Source organism: Colias eurytheme, chromosome 17 (assembly GCF_061535395.1).
Source record: "Colias eurytheme isolate Ceu_HAF_F1 chromosome 17, ilColEury1 Martin Lab GWU primary, whole genome shotgun sequence".
Lineage (NCBI taxonomy): Eukaryota > Metazoa > Arthropoda > Insecta > Lepidoptera > Pieridae > Colias > Colias eurytheme.
The window spans coordinates 1336556-1354201 of NC_142996.1; the positions used below are offsets into that span (position 1 = coordinate 1336556).

Genomic DNA, 17646 nt, shown 5'->3' on the forward strand with positions numbered 1-17646 from the left:
ATTCCGCGGTGCAATCGATTTCCACGGAAACTCACGGGCTTAGCATAGAAATGGACTTTGGAATGTTAAAAGTTTTTATTAGCTTGGAAAAGTCGAAACATTCCTCATTTTCACAATTTTATCTGGAGGCTGAGTTTTTATAAAGCTTTTTATGCAAATTATATAACCTGGATAAAAATACTTTTTAGCGGGCTATGTAATATTAAATATACCTGTTTTGTATTAAATACACACACACACACACACACATATACAGTTTCAAAATCTTAAAAATACGAATATATCTACTTCGCAATAAGTATTAGGTACTTTTTGTTGTGTCACTGTGTTAATTTAAATTCGAGAGAAGATTAATGAACCATTTGAAATCAAGGAATAGATTCATATCATTAACGGCACTTAATTTTGCTTAAATTAATTTTCAAGTCGTCCGAAAAACCGAATCGTCAAACTTCACATTATCACGAAGAGTTATGTATCCCAAATTTTCTCAACTGTGCTAAATCCTTAGATATTAATCTCTCGTTAAGTTTACAAGTTTAATCTCAACTTATTTGTTCTAGATGTACGGAACTTTGCTATTCTAGCCCTAAAACTAGCAAGTTTGTTAATTTCAAGCGAAATAACTTAGAAACTTGCGTACAAATATGACGCAATATTGCGTATTTGTTGAACCGATAGTTCCAGAGGTTGGAGCTATTAAACAAACAAACTCGTCAGTTGTTTATATTGATATAAATAAGTACATATATCCTATATACACGGTATCGCGATGGTTGCCCAATTGACGTAAAATATGTTTAAAAATTAGGAAAAAGAATCATGCGTAGCAGTTCAAGGCGTATGTAAGGAAAAAAAAGGAGAGATTATTTTTATTATTCTTTCCTTCTTTAAAAAAACAACAAAATCAAGGCAACAATGGAGTATGTAATACTAGCTTTCCACCCACGGCTTCGTCCGCTTTGTCTAAATCCTAAATCCTAAAGAGGAAGGTTTTAGTATATAATTTATATACTAAAACCTTCCTCTTGAATCACTTTATGTATTAAAAAAAAACCGCATCAAAATCCGTTTCGTAGTTTGATAGATTTAAGCATACAAAGGGACATAGGGACAGAGAAAGCGACTTTGTTGTATACTATGTAGTGATAGTGAAGATGAGGTTATAATCTTTCCCATCATGCCCCGAATAATCTTGTAGCAATACAATTATTACAATAATTGATCCGCTGTTTTACATAAAAATAAGCGCAAATTAAATCATGAGTACAGTAAATTTCATTATACAGGTAATAAATATTATATCACATTATTATAAGAGTAAACTTCCACGCTTTACTTTCATTAAATTTCGTCTCATTCATGAATACTTTGTAAACAATAAAACTTTTGTTTTTTTACCCGACTGCCAAAGAAGGAGGGTAATGTTTTTCGAGTGTATGTAAGTATGTATGTATGTCTTTTCCTTTGTGACCACCTGTATGAACGGGTGACACGTTGAACACGTTGAAACGGCTTGATGGGTTTTGATGTATGAGGTATCGTTAGATTTGTCTTGATTACGGGAGTGTCATAGGATACATTTTATCCTAAAAGTCCCACGGGATAAAGACATAATAATATTTTTTCTAAATTTCCCTTTAATTTTAGTGTGCAGTCGGGTATTTTGTTTTTTTAATAATAATTTACAATACTTGTTAAGCAATTGCATAGCTTCTATCGCGGGCCTTGAGCGCGGGGACCGAATCGAGAAATTCCGTAACGAAAAAACCTCACGCTCCCCACTCCGACGGACACGGAGGTGTGGCTTGAAGGCATAGCATGCAATAGCGTAAACTGTGGCGTAAACCGCGGCAGTCCCCGAGTGCCACACGTCTTTTTTTTTAATAAAAATTATTTCTAATAAAATATTATTGAAGATGAAAATCATTTATAATATCAGTACCTAACTAAAAAAACTGTCTATGTGTTACGTTTAAGGGCCGATTTTTCAATCGCGAGATAAACAGTCTAATAACTACCCCTCGAATAGATTAAGGGCCGATTTTTCAATCCCGAGATAAACAGTCTAATATCTACCCCTCGAATAGATTTATTCAATTATTTATCTAACTCATAACGACTCGCCTATTTTTCAATCGTGATTTATTTGATGAACAACTATCTGACCAAATATTTCCATATTGGCAGCTCTGCTCTCGGAGTGGCGAAACAAACATATTAAATTAGTCAGGTTAGAGCTGGATAGAGTCAACTCTTGCAATTTGTCAACAACCGTCATTATGACTCACGTCTTGTATTGCTCTTGTCTTCTATGATTGTTGATTGTTGTTTTGATTCGAGTAAAGAGTTTGGTTAAATTTGTGTTTCAATTTATATATTTTACGATGGAAACGACATACTTAAAGGCAGCGTTCGGCAAATTTTCAATGGCATGGTCATCATTACTATCAAAAACATCAATTTCAATATGATTTTAATTGATAATAATTATATAGAAAGAGGTTTAATTGTTAATAATTCTACGCTCTATGTTATGACATACGAAAATATCCCAAATTTGACACATCAGTTGTCAACTCAAACGCCTAACCGTCGAATAGCGCGCTATCTGGCCGTTGGAGCGGCAAATAGATTTATTCCTCAAATAGCGTAGTTATTCGATAGATAAGTCCTATTCGTCTGTTGAAAAATTGAATATATTGTTAACTGAAGAATAAAGTCTATCTAGCTGTTTATCTGGGCATTGAAAAATCGGCCCTTATTCAATTATTTATCTAACTCATAACGGCTCGCCTATTTTTCAATCGTGATTTATTTGATGAATAACTATCTGACCAAATATTTCCATATTGGCAGCACTGCTCTCGGAGTGGCGAAACAAACATATTAAATTAGTCAGGTTAGAGCGGGATAGAGTCAACTCTTGCAATTTGTCAACAACCGTCATTATGACTCACGTCAGGAGTGCACTTGTCTTCTATGATTGTTGATTGTTGTTTTGATTCGAGTAAAGAGTTTGGTTAAATTTGTGTTTCAATTTATATATTTTACGATGGAAACGACATACTTAAAGGCAGCGTTCGGCAAATTTTCAATGGCATGGTCATCAGTACTATCACAAACATCAATTTCAATATGATTTTAATTGATAACAATTATATAAAAAGAGGTTTAATTGTTAATAACTCTACGCTCTATGTTATGACATACGAAAATATCCCAAATTTGACGCGTCAGTTGTCAACTCAAACGCCTAACAGTCGAATAGCGCGCTATCTGGCCGTTGGAGCGGCAAATAGATTTATTCCTCAAATAACGTAGTTATTCGATAGATAAGTCCTATTCGTCTATTGAAAAATTGAATATTTTGTTAACTGAAGAATAAAGTCTATCTAGCTGTTTATCTGGGCATTGAAAAATCGGCCCTTAATGGACTAACTTTTCTAATGCGGTTACAACCATGCAAAAGTGCAATAATTATTATAACCATCTATGTATCAAAATATCATCCCAGTTGGACCAACAGTCTAACATACAAACATAATACATATATAACAATATTATTTTAGAAATTTTCCATTCATTAAATTATTATTTAAACAATACCTAGGTATCGTTTAAGAACTAGCTCTTACTTACAACCAAAAAACCTTACCTCAAATTATCTTAAAAAAAAACTTTAATCTTCAAAGAGATCGTTGCAAATCGTATAAAACATAACATCCTGCTAAATTGCCACAAAATACATTATACACGTAGTAGATTAATATCCAGAGTTTTATAGCTTTAATTAATTTCTCCGTTTTACCCGCGCTGTTTTACCAAATTAAAAACATGGCTTGTTTACTTTTTTAATGGCCACGAATTCTTCATGGTTTTAAATGAACGTGAGCTATGATTGTGTATAAAAACCTTTACAAACGAGGATGGAATTGTTTTATTATTAATTTAGAATTGTACATTGAATGTACAAAAGCATCAATGAAATAAATAGTTAAAATCATTTATGAAATTACATTGTCATTCAGATATTTTCAGAGGCTTTTTCGCCACTGTTAGTTTTAAGTGAATAATGATTATGTCCTGCTTCAAGATCTAATCTTAACCTACTTAATATCTCAACAATAAAATTAAGAAAAACGAGTTCGACTCAAAATATACATAAAAACAGATTCGAACAAATATCTTAATTAATTCGAAGCTGTCTATGCATGTTATTAACCTTCGCTTTCAAACTTTTCCTTAAAAAAAACCTACAACCTTATTGCAAGTTGACAAAAGCAATCAATGTTTACACGTAGGATAAAATGCGATATCTACGGATGTGGGTCGCAAAGTCAATGTTAGGGTGTGTCTACAATCGCCTTGTGAACATGTCAGGAACAGAATGTTAAAACTCCCGCCGTTTTCATATTTTTGCAGCTTTTTCTGTGGGTCACCATGTGTTAGGGGTTTGTGGGACTTGGAAATATAGGAATTAGGATGAAACGTTTGTATACTAGTATTGTTATGAGTATTGAAATATATGTTGTTCTATATTAAAGTAATCGTTTTACAGGTATATAATAATAAAGTTAAGAAAAATACTGATTTGCAGGATATATTTATTCCAACTCAAAGTAAAATAACATTTATAATGATATCTTTAATTTGTAAAACGGTACACGGAATCTTTAGTATTAATCTTGTATTCTTATATTTAGTGGGTCTTATGTACCTACTAAGGTGGCAAGACGACATTGTTGGTGTAGCGGGGAACCACTGGGTAAAACTGGCTAATGATAGGCAGAAATGGAAAATTTTGGAGGAGGCTTTCACCGCACAAAGCGGTCCTTACAATATAGAATAATAAGATAAATACTAACATAGAATAAAAATGTTGTGTGGTTTTATGAAACCACGGTAAAAGTGAAACTGTTCGAACGGTTCCGAATACTGCTTTGTGTAGCGCATGTCGCGTGTCGGTCGGCTGCCGAGTAGGTATACCTACTCGGCAGCCGCGATACACGCGACATGCGCTACACAGACCAAAAAGTTTGAGACGATGTAATAAAAGTTTCACTTTAACTAAAAATATCACTAACAATACACATAATTATATTAGTTTTAAGATTTTATTATATAAAGTATTTAGTATTAAGTTAAAGTGTAAATTTTTGTCAAAGTAAGGAAATAAAAGCTTATATTATATTATTATTATTATTATGTACCTACTGCATTATTATAAATACCCTTATTATTTTGACACATGTTAAATGTATCATTCATAAAATTAACAAATCACTTTATGAGACAGTGTCCCACAAATTCCAAATTGCTGACCACCCGACACCTTGTAGCAATGGTTTTGTGTCAGTTTCGTTCGATATTTTCTTCGTTGAACGAATTTTTATTGAGTTAGCGTAAAGCGAAGTTTCATAGCTCGCTGTGAATTATTTATCGATGTATTAAAGCGCTTTGTGATAGATTTTGTTAGCCGCTTTATTGGGAATAGTATTATAAAGAAATGTGACGTCATTGCAGTTTTCCAGATATCGAACATACCAATCTGGTAGTATTTGCACGTTTTTAGAATTCTCAAAATGTAATTTTTTTATGACGTCACAAGTTTTTCTTGTTCAAAGTTGTAAATTGTAATTATTAAAAGGGATAGGAATTATTTCTGTGATAGCTTTTCGCTGCAGCTTTTAGTTAGAACCAGATTGAAGTTGGTTCGTATTTTCGTTTTTGATTCAGACGTTTCCAGTCCAGGAATAAATAGAAAATAAATTCGAAAACGAATTCAAATCACACTTTATACTTTCCGTAAGTTGCAGGGGATAAACTTTGTACTAACACAGTTGTACGGCATAGATAGCAAGTAAATGTATGCTGTTTAAATAGAGTTGAATATGGGGAAAGGGGCTACTTTTATCTATACAAATTTATACGCTATGTACATATTGCGTATTTTTATTTGAAATTTCTATTAAAAATGCGCAAGGATCGATGTAGTTATGTATGTTTGTTAATTTTTCACGAAAAAAGCTACTCCACAGATTTGGATAAAACTGTACAATTATTTTAATTACATAACACATGAGCATATAGACTTAAGTAAAATATTTTGTACGCGGGTGAAACCAGGCGGCACAACTAGGTAGTGTCGTGTGCGTGCGAAAATATTTAACTCAAATCTAGGTTCATAATTTAAACGTATCAACACTTAACTGATCTCAACTATCATTTACCGTAATCTATTATTACGTGACAAGTAACGTGTGTCACGTATTCCTGTCACGCAGCCGCCGTCCATGACACGATTCGCGCCAAATTGACCGCCATTACTGATAATTTTTCTTATTTTTCACCGCGTCTCTGAGGTAACGACTTCCCAAATTGCCGCGCTTTGTGATCGCGAATTATGTTAAATTACTCTATTTGTAACGAATTTAATTGTGTAGAAGTTTATTTGGTATTTACTATTAACTATACTATATACCGCCGCTTTGGTGCAATGGTAAACGCGTGAGCGACTAATAAATAACATGCCCTGTACGGGGACCTTTCACAATTTTGGTAAACATTAAACACTAGATAGATAATTAAGCAAAGGAATTATGCGCCTTTTTTGTAATCAAGGATATTAGATTGTGTTCTATATGGTTAAATGTTTTCTTATAGGTATAGATTATCCTTTTGTTACCTGTGCATGAAACTAAATAGTCATAAACTCATAAAGGTGCATAAAATTCTAGCTGGTATTATGTACATACTACACATATCCTACGCAATATCCTTTCACAAAAACAACCCTAATAAATTAAACAACCAGGTAAGCCTAACTTTTAGTGTTTCACTATCCTCAGACCTCAACATATGCAGCCTAAATCTTAATTACCAGACCAATATGGCCGTCTGATAGGACTTAATTAGTCTGGCCGCGATTTTACGTCCTCGTAAATTTACTCAAATCCTTCCTGACCTTACCAACTTAATAAGAACGCTTCAGTAAGTTTCTTTATTAAAATTTACTTTGCGAAGTTGGTATAACTTTTTAATGATTAACGTTTAATTATATTGTTTTTCAGCTACCTTACATTCGTATATTACTTATACGAATTATTCGTATTTCAACTTGTTAAATAAGTATTAGGTACTTATACTAATATAGGTACTGTATATATGTTTTCAAAACATTATGTATTATAATTAAAAATGTAATAATTCACCTTCATGACTTTACAATTCTTGAAACACGAGTCAAATTAAGATATCTTTTGAAGTCTTAATTGCTAAATTACTAAAATATAATCTAGGTATACTAATATTATAAAACTGCAGAGTTTGTTTGTTTGAACATGCTTATCTTGGGAACTACTGGTCCGATTTGAAAAAATTAAATTCGTTGATCGATAGCTTATTTATCGAGGAAAGCTCATTTATCATCACGCTACGACCAACAGGAGTGGAGCTACGGCGGTGAAACCGCGCGGAGCAGCTAGTCTCAAATAAAACTGTCACTAAATTATATCCCCTGTTCGTAAATCCTCAATTATTGAACATAATTAATCAAAAGCTCGAGCTACTATAATAATGGCTGTGTAATTGTAATATTAATATCCGAAAGGTCCTTCGAGGCTTGAGGCAGAATACGTTATGCGAATGACGTCATTATGGGTTATGTTGTTTTCTTTCTGTTATATAATTGAATGATATGTGGCTTTCATAAGCCTTTGTATTGTAGGCAGAGAGCAATGGAGGTTGTATAACATTTTTTTTAATGAAACAATGGTGATTTATTACTTATTTTTTAACTTCGTACAGTTTTAATTTATTTATAGTATTTATACTTACAAATAATACTTTATTTATAGCCCGTGTATTTATAGTTTTCTGAACTTATCTATTTCTTTAATAGAATAGCAACAAAATAGCCGATAAGTGATAAAAATAACATTTTTCTTTCACAAAACTTGGACTTGTGTTGCGTAAAAAAGTCACTGAAAAAATTCACGACCGCTCGCTAGCTAACTCTTAAAATAAGCCCTTTACAAAAACTATCGCATAACAGAAACTGTTTATTCCTTTGTGCCGAAATATAAATATTTCAACGCAACTCGTCTAAAGTCGGAATTATTTAGTTAGTGCCTAAGAACAAAGTGGCATGGAGCCGCCGGGGACGCTTGAACGATAACGACTCTACGGTGTTATGATTCTGTAGTGGGCTAAAAGATATACGATTTAACATATTATCTAAACTTGTAAACTTTAAATGCGTAAACTTTTAGAAATTAAAGTCCTTAAAATGGATTTTAAACGCGATTTATTCATTATATTATTTTCCCGACGTTGCGTAAACTTATTTCAAAAGCGACTATTGTGTGACGTTTAATGTAAAATTAGCTTTGATACATTTTACCAATAAGACACCACAACGTACCAATAAGCTAAGATCTACAATTATTTATTAATAAAATGAAATAAACAAAATGAATACACAGTTTTTTTTTATGTTCTTGAACAAATTAATTAAGCGATTGGTTATTCTAATTTACATATCAGTAAGATTAGTGATAAATGCTGAATATTGTTTTTTTTTTTAAGAAAAAAGCGATTTTAAAACTTCCTAACGCTCGTTTCATGGCCCCAACTTGAAAAGGCCGGGTCATACTTTATTCACATACACTTAGTTTTTCGTTCGCAACGAACTGTTACAACAAAGCTTAAAGATGGCGCCGGTTTCAAATGTTTGCGTTATTTATTTCTATTCAAGTGAAATTGTCCTTTTTTAGTTTCACGGTTTCTAGTGTAAAGTTGGATGGAACTTTGGAATGTCTAGTCTCTATGAATATTCTTCTTTGGTTACTTATGTGAAAGTTTGCATGTATGTTATTCAACACGAATGAGGCTCAATAAAACTAATGTATATGGGTATGAAAGTAAACAAGGAAAAAAATAATTATGATAAATTCAGTACGAAATCAATGACCATTCGTATTTTGTACTTAATCGATTAATTATCATTAAAGGTAAATTTGAACTATTTTTTATTACAGTAAGTAAAAGCTACCTAAATAGACATTTATCGAGAACCAATCAATCCCGCCTATTGCCAACTAAAAATTCCCAGCAAGTAGCAAAAACGTGAAAAAACCCGATAAATTCGTGTCGTGTCGTCACACCGCACGTGATTCCCGCGTCACGGCACGTCACGTAGCTTTCAGTTTTCAGGTATTTACATACATTTTAGATTTTCCAAGGTGAATTATGTAATAAGGATTTGTAGTATTCACACGTAATACGTTTTTCCGATTGCTTTGATAAATTTTGATTTATTTCCGATAGGAATGTTTTATCTGTGCTTTTATTTTGTAACTTCTTAACGTTATGACGTCACATGACAGCTTTCAAAAAAGGCGCCTCATTTTTTTTTTAGTTCTACCAAAAATGTCACTCGAGTATCTTGATTCTTGATATTATTTTTCGGAATTAACAGGACAAAATAAGATGCAAAATAAAATGACTGAAAATGAAATGAATTAACATGACAAAATTTTACAATACTTATAAGGTAAAAATCAGATACCATCTTTAACAAATTTAAACTATCCACGAAGTATCCACGTATCTTTAGCATAATTATTAACATTTGTCAAACCACAAAGCGTAATAGTACCTACTTAAAGCTCCGTAGTAATGAAATAAACGCTCAAAATGGCCGACATATTAATGAACAACATATCCATATTCATCAACATCTCATACTGTATTCAGTCAACATGGACTAATATATTACTTATTCCGTTTCTATTTGTCCTACATACGATCTTCCCTTCTAGATAACTGTGTTTATTGTGTTGTAGACTTGTAGTGTGTTTAAACACTGTGTTTACTTTACTATGTTACCTATAGGCAGGACGTATAGGAAGTTTGCATGGACTCATCTATAAAGCGTCTGATTTTGGAGCTCAATTCGCGAAAAGATTGAATCAATAATTTATTATTGTATTTAAATTGAATCAATCTTTGGAATGTTTCAGTAAATGTTAGACAACATCTTCATAAAGATTGTGTCAAATATTTTTTTTATGTAGCGAGTCGCATGAATTATATTAATAATAAATAATAATACTTATAAATATTCAGGACAATTTAAACACACGGCACGATCTGATCCCATACTAAGCTTTCGCTTGTGTTATGGAAACCAGATGGCTGATAAACTTACAATAAATAAATACTTATATAGATAATTAACACCCAGATACAGAGCAAACATCTATGTTCATCACACAAATATTTGCCCCGGGTGGTAATCGAACCCACGACCTCTGGCTGGGAAGGCAGGGCCACTACCAACCAAGCCAACCGGTCAGTCAAAATGTTTAAATGATCTAATTGAAACAATTTGGAAACTGGTTCATCAGTAAACTGACCATTATTCTATTCTAAAATAACCTAAACAGCTGCCTAATAAAGTTGTCCAAAGATTTCATAAACTAACTCCTTATAAATTAGGTAATGTTATGAGACAATAATGAAAATTACACCAGTTAGATAAATGTTGAACTACATTGAGTTATATTAGACTCATATTTTCATTGGCATTCTGATGGCATCTAACCTACGGCCTACATTCAGATATCACGTAACGAGAACAGACATTACAAGACATACTTTTCTTAGTGTTTTCATCTTATTTTTTTTTGCTAGCTTTGCCCGCGGCTTTACGCGTGAATTTGACGTTATCGCCCTTTGAATAAATTTTCCATCCCCTGTTTTACAAAGGCTATCTCTGTGTAAAATATCATCAAAATCGGTTATTTTTAAAAGCGTAGGTAGTTTAAGCATTAAAACAGTTTTCGTATTTATAATATTAGTAGCTACATGAAAAAGTAGAAATTAAGTTTTCAAATTGTAATTAAAACAAATAAAACTCAAGATAAATTTCTAAAGAATCGTTTGCCCAGCAAATAAGTACATAAGTATATTTTGTTCGGTACAATATTTACCGTATTATCAAACTAACGATGTATTTTCCGTGAAAGGACGTTATTTTCTACAAATAACACTTTCATTGGATTTCTGATAACATCTGTAACAACCTTCGACCCAGATATATCGCAACTGGATATTTATCACTCCATTATATAAACTAAAAACTACTTTATAAACGCATTTTCGTAAATAATCACTAGTTTATTAGAAGTTTACTAGAAAACCTAAACAACGTCTAAACGAATTAACCACATTAAAAATGAGTAGGCAATTAATGTGGGGAACCCCTTCAAATTACCAAACCCCTTTTAGTCACGACGTAAAACCTCACACTAAAATTTAATAACACAATTTTTAACATGCTCGTATAAAAAGCGGGCACGCAGCCAGAAACCATGTACCGCATTAAATTACAATTATGTAATTTATTATCTGTTACAAATTATGTTATTAAAAATGTGGTATCTGTCGAACGCCTTCTAATTACATGCATAAAACAACCTGAAAATGCAACCTTGTTACAAGCGCATAGAATTCAGAAGAGACTGCAGCAAGTCAGGCGACATCAAGATCTATTATTTCTGACACGAAAGTGGAATGCATAGCAATTTGAACTATGCCTATGTAGTGTTAAAAGTCATTATAGCATGGAAACACGGACAAGGGACGTATGACATCCACTACATCAAAATCGAGTGTTCCATTTTCAAATTAATTCGGAACCGTTTTCTAATTGGCGCGACGTGACTCGGCTGTTTGGATCTAATCAGCGAATTTGAGATTCGAATGTAATTCGTATGGGCTTTGTGATTGTCTTTGTCCTACAATTTATGGAACTATTTAGAACGTGAAACGGAATTCTTTTTCAGTCGTTTGATTCGTAATTGCTTCTTTTGCGCAAAAGGTATATTGGAGGAACTATTTATGATATTTTTGCTATATTATGTAGCTGTGCTTCTTTTAGACTTTTATTTCAAAGATATCGTAATTAAATTAATGACATACATTTCGTTTTTACGGTCCGCTGTATCAATTAAAATACACAATTTTATAAACATGGGAAAGGTTTTTTGAATTTATTTACCCTGCGTTTTAAACACAAAACAAATAAATGGAAATAGATACAACGAATCTAACAATCATTATTTCTAGAAACATTTGCAATTCAATAAGTCTAGACGTTCTTAATTCAAATTTTTCCATAGACAATAAAGAATCAAATAGCATAGACAAAGGAAGACGATCATTATGAACGCCTCATTAAGAACGTATCAGGTTGTAAGCTCTTTGAGACGTTACGAAGCTAAATAATTTATTATTATATTAATCCAGCCGTTCTTATCTTTATCCGCTAATGATATAATAGTAGATAATTCTTGTTGTCGTATTTCTTGATATATTCGTTGCCATGTTGACTGTTGTAATAAAATGTAAATTGTGTTGTCTTTTGTTTTTCTATAGATCATAGATGTTTATTATTTTTGCAATAAAATCTACATTTTAATTTAATACATAAATCTACATATAATTTATCGTTATTTCGATTTAATAGCTGGTAACCTAGATGTGAAAATTGTATAAAAAAAAACAAGGTAGTTTTAGCGCCAAAAGCTGTTGTCGTCTTCAAAACCTACAAAAAATGATTCTAGTATTGCACGCCTCATAAGCGAAGCGTTGAGGTGGGTACTACTGTCACTTCGCGCAAAACATCTGATTTTTCAAACTTAAAATGTCTTTATGTATCATACATTGCACTTGTAAGATAATACATACACACACATATTAAGACAAAACACTATTTTTAACGTTCATGATATTTTTGATGTCATTTTTGTTATTTAAACTAGTTAAAAAACAGTTTAAAAAAGTTCTGTCTTGGACGTCCGTGTGTCTGTATGTGCGGATCCATTTTCTTGTTAACACGATAGCGACCGAAATACTTTACTAATCGAGTCTTTTATTTTCTCTTACGCTTGAGTATGCTCAGGAATAGAACCCTTTCATTTTTCAGGGTCTGATTCGATGGGGTTTAATTGTTATTAAATAAACAAAAATAATAATTAATAAATATTTATTAAAAAAAATTATGAGGCGTGCACTTTTGGATTTTCCAAATTATTTTTAATTGTGATTGCAATCCAGTTTAACATTAACAATTTCACGCATTTATTAATTATCCTATCACACTTTGTGTTCTATATTTTTAGCTCATCTTTCTTAATGTTTTCCCTTTTTATTCTTTCAGATTGCGTCCACCTGCAGCTATACAAAGACTTGAAAGAGCGGCAAAAGAACGGGCAAACCAAAGCCTCGCTTTCCCTGCAACAATACCTGGGCTTTGAGTCCGGTTTCACGTTGGACAAGGAGTCGAACACGCTCGCCATTTTGTGTGAAGACGTGGTGCCCGTGCTTGCGTTCGATACTAGGGAGATTTTGATACAGTGGAGGGTAAAGGTATGATTGTATATAATTTTGTATTTAATTATGAAATGGAGTAGTGTTAAAATAATGGTGGTGATGAAATGAGGTTGTTAGATTGTTGCTTTATTTAGGTAGGTACACTTTATAAATAAAGGCACATACTTACCTACATATACTAATACATATTATAAATTTACGAGTAGGTATGCTACAATTTAACGACTGCACTACTGAACAGATTTTGATGAAGGAAGATCACAAAAATATGAATAAGTATAATTATTTCAAAAATTATATAAAATAATGGAATTTTCAAAAGGATACGATGTAGATGAACTTATTTAAATAACACAACACACTCTTGTTAATCTAATGTAATAAATTATCTATAATTATCTATGATCAGGTGCAACATAACCTCGGCAGCAGCAAGGAGTTCGCAGCAGTTCTAATATCTGCCCCAAGCGCCTCGGGGGCGAAGCCCGGGCCGGTGCGCTTGCACGCGTGCGGCCCGCGCCTTGCGCTGTGCGCGTGTAGGCCCCCGGAGGTACTGGCGCTGTGGGACGTCAAGTTGTTAAGGTACGTGTATAACTGCCCCAAGTCCAATGCAATTTGCGCTGTATACGTGCAGCTCACGACTTGAAGCTCGTCACTTGCGCTTGGCACGTGAAGCCTGAAACTTGCACTATACACGTGCAGCCCGTGGCACACAGTTCAAGACGCGGAGGTGTCTGTTCTTTGGGACGTTGAATGTTGAAATAATTGTGTATATGTATACTATAATGTTCGATAGATGAACTTTATGAACGTAGGTACATTTGTAAAAAAAATTTTTCGCCACCTAAAATTACAGGCAATAGAAAATTAAGTCATTTCCCAATATCCCACAAAAATCAATAAGTCCTTTAGAAATCCAAAACAATCATGATTATCATTCCATTTAAAACGAAATGAAATGCCGTCTTTATCACATTAAACCTCGACAAAAGCGTCTAATCTTCAGATCGACGCCGCATCAATTTTTCATTTCTCCCATTTGTCCGTTTGACCTACTTAGCCGATATTTAAATGACAGGCCTCAGGATTTGGGAGTGGACGTCTTTTGTTTTGGGTTTAGCTTTCACTGTGAGCAATGATAATATGAATGGAATAGTTTGACTTGAGGCGTGAGCCTCTAGAAATGATTAGCTTTTAGGGTTAATCGGGGAAGTAAAAACAGTATTTATTAATTTAGTTGTTAAAAAATAACATTGTTAAATAATAAATATATTCTTCACTCGTATTCAACTTGAACGTAAACATAATAAGATCGCTTAAGAAACGCAATATTCAAATGTATTAAATTGTATAAAATTTCGAAAATCGTTCCTAAATGTGCACTTTTTTTTCGAATCTGTACAATTTTAAATTATGACCATTAATTAGCTAAAATATCCTTAACAATATCAAACGCATTTATTACATTTGAAAACTTTAAAACACTCCAAGTTTCAGCAAACAAAGAAATTAACGTAGATTTAGAGTTCTCCAAACAAAACTTCGGAGATAATTCAAATACTTTTATGGTGAAATGTTTGGGGTTGGATCGCCTGAAGCGAGTTCCTTATATCTCGAATGAAAATAATGTTTTATCTGACTATAGCTTACGGCCCGCTGCTTCGCCCGCGTATTTAAAGGAAATCCCCATAGCAATGAGATATTCCACCTCAGTAAAAAATAGCCTATCTGGACAGTGGACACCTATCTTCAGACACCAAATCATATTACAAAGTCGTGTTGGCGTGAAAGAAAGACAAACATACAAACTCGCTTCGCATTTTATTAGTAAGGATTCTGATCATTTCTGATATGAATATATGAAAGCATTCACAATATATCTTGAGATAAGAGGGATTACGATCTTTATGGACATCATTTTGTAGTTGTCTTCTCATAAATCGTAACATTGTCCATCACTATGAAAAGAATGTGTCTATCTATGTTTTATTAATAAGTGTAGAATAGCATTGATGTTATCTCTGTTATAAAACTCTGTCTGAATTGAGAACATTCGTCCATTTTCAACAGAATTCAACCCATGGCTATTTGTATATGAAAATCTATGTAAAGACTGTTACCCACAATGACTAGGATTTTTTTAGGTATGTCCGTAAGTTTGAATGCGCGATTCTTTAAAGCCTCTACCGATATTTTAACTGTCATTATATAATATATATGGCAATCATCACTTGATATGCGTTTCATACTTATTTTATCAATTCATTCATTAAAGAAGTTATTTCCATTTAAACTAAATCACGAGTAACAGCTGTAGTTATTAATATTTTCCTTAAAAAATCCATTATTTGTTCACACAAACGGAAACCCATACTCGTTATATGTTAGTCATTGCCAAGGACCGTCGTCCTAACCATGGCCAAATATTTGTGAGACGTGCCCTCTGACGTCACACGTCAAATACGCAATTTCTTAATGGTGGCACCAAGTTATAGGTACAAATTACAATGGGGAGTGATTGGTGTTTTGGTATTGTTATTAATTTTCATTATGAGAGAGTATTGAATTATTTCATTTTTTCTTACGGGTTTGATGGTTCGTTACATTTTTGTAGGCTTTTAAGAGTTTATTAACTAACGCAGCATTTTAAAAGGTTATTCGATTACCATTTTTCATTATTTTTCCTAACATGACTATTCCTTAGTAAAATTTTCTTTCCAACCGATATAACCAATAACGATGAAGGTTCTCAATTCGAAGCGTAAGTTTTTCTGTATGATACAACACTGTCCTCTTTCAACAACTATAACTTTTTGCTACGTATTAAATCAATCCAGAACACTATTAGCTTATACTAAAACTATCAGCCGTCAGCCATTATTCATAGCCTGGTCTTCCATCTATTCAATGTTAAAAATGACAAGCCAAGGGTCGCATAAATCATGCTTGCAAATATTTGCTAGTCGCGCCCTCTGACGTCGTCTGTTACGGCAATATCATAATGGGCCACTTGACATTGCAGTGCGAGAGGTGACTGGGAAATTCCTATGTTATGTGATACTAAGTAGTAAAGATTACAGTATTTTTGGGAAGTATTGTAAACACTTAATTATGGTTGTTGTTGATGAAATGTTATATGAGATCTAATTCAAAGATCTGCAAAAAGATGTAAAGAATGAACGTTTCGTTTTAAAATAATTTCTTGATTTGAATTATCTTGCATTTCGTAAAATTTAGCCTTTAAAATAAGAAACAAGCATTGAAGCTAGTCGGGGCTTATTTTATTATGGACTCGGACTTATCTAAACTATATTATTGACAGCGTCCCTTTCATCAAAAATATACGACGTATGTATACAATATTCATATAGTCCTTAGAAACGCACATTCCGTACCGAACTTATTCAGACAAAGAATAGGATATGAAAAGGAATTTTACATAACTCCTAAAATATTCCAAATAAGAAGTAAAGACGCGGGACATGTGTCCCTGGATGGGTATAAATATCAATTTATGTTCCCATCGCACTCAGTGCGTATACGTTGAATATTTTATGAAATTAACATGAAATCTTGAGTTTGGAAGTGGGGCATGATATAAATTGGGTCACATTTGGACTTACTTCTTTAGTTTCTCTCGATAGTTGTCTGTTCATTGTTATGAAGTTTCGTATGATGAGTGTGTGCTATTAATATCACGCAGCTAATATGATAAAATATTAATAAAAATGTTATCTACGTCACTACCATGAAGCTTTCTAATTGTAAAGAAAATCCATAATTGGCAGTTCCAGAGTTTGGTTTAAGTTTTTACAAACTAACGAACAGGGAAACGCAAACTTTCATACATTACTCTTCTACCATATTATAAGTATCTTTAAAATAATTTTCAACAATTTTTATTTCTTACGTCTTTTAAATACTTTTGAGCATTTTTTTTTTCTTTTAATTTTTTTCTAATCTTAGGGGGATTTATGGGAAGGAATACCTGTCTGTATTTTAATTAAAAAGAGATTTCAGTGTCGCCTCCTCGATCATAACAGAACAGTTTTTATGAAACGGTTATCGATATTAAAATTTAACGAACATGTCAATCATAGGCTAATAAAAAATTGTTGTTTTGATTAATATTTTTGCAATTTATTTGGTACGTGTCTGAATTAATTTGCAAACTCGTAGATAAAGCCTTACGGCAAAATATACGGTTAATTATGTATCTATTGGGCTTTTTGATATTTTTTATGA

The 17646-nt window shown here is 32.8% G+C and overlaps 1 protein-coding gene across 1 annotated transcript in view; it reads left to right on the forward strand.

The window, feature by feature from the left end:
* LOC149900979 (uncharacterized) overlaps window positions 1-17646 on the forward strand; it is a 149083-nt gene that overhangs the window by 112877 nt on the left and 18560 nt on the right. The window contains exons 4-5 of the mRNA XM_090111548.1: window positions 13229-13437; window positions 13811-13983. Of these exons, the coding sequence (XP_089967674.1) occupies window positions 13229-13437; window positions 13811-13983 (382 nt within the window). The remainder of the gene's footprint in view (window positions 1-13228; window positions 13438-13810; window positions 13984-17646) is intronic.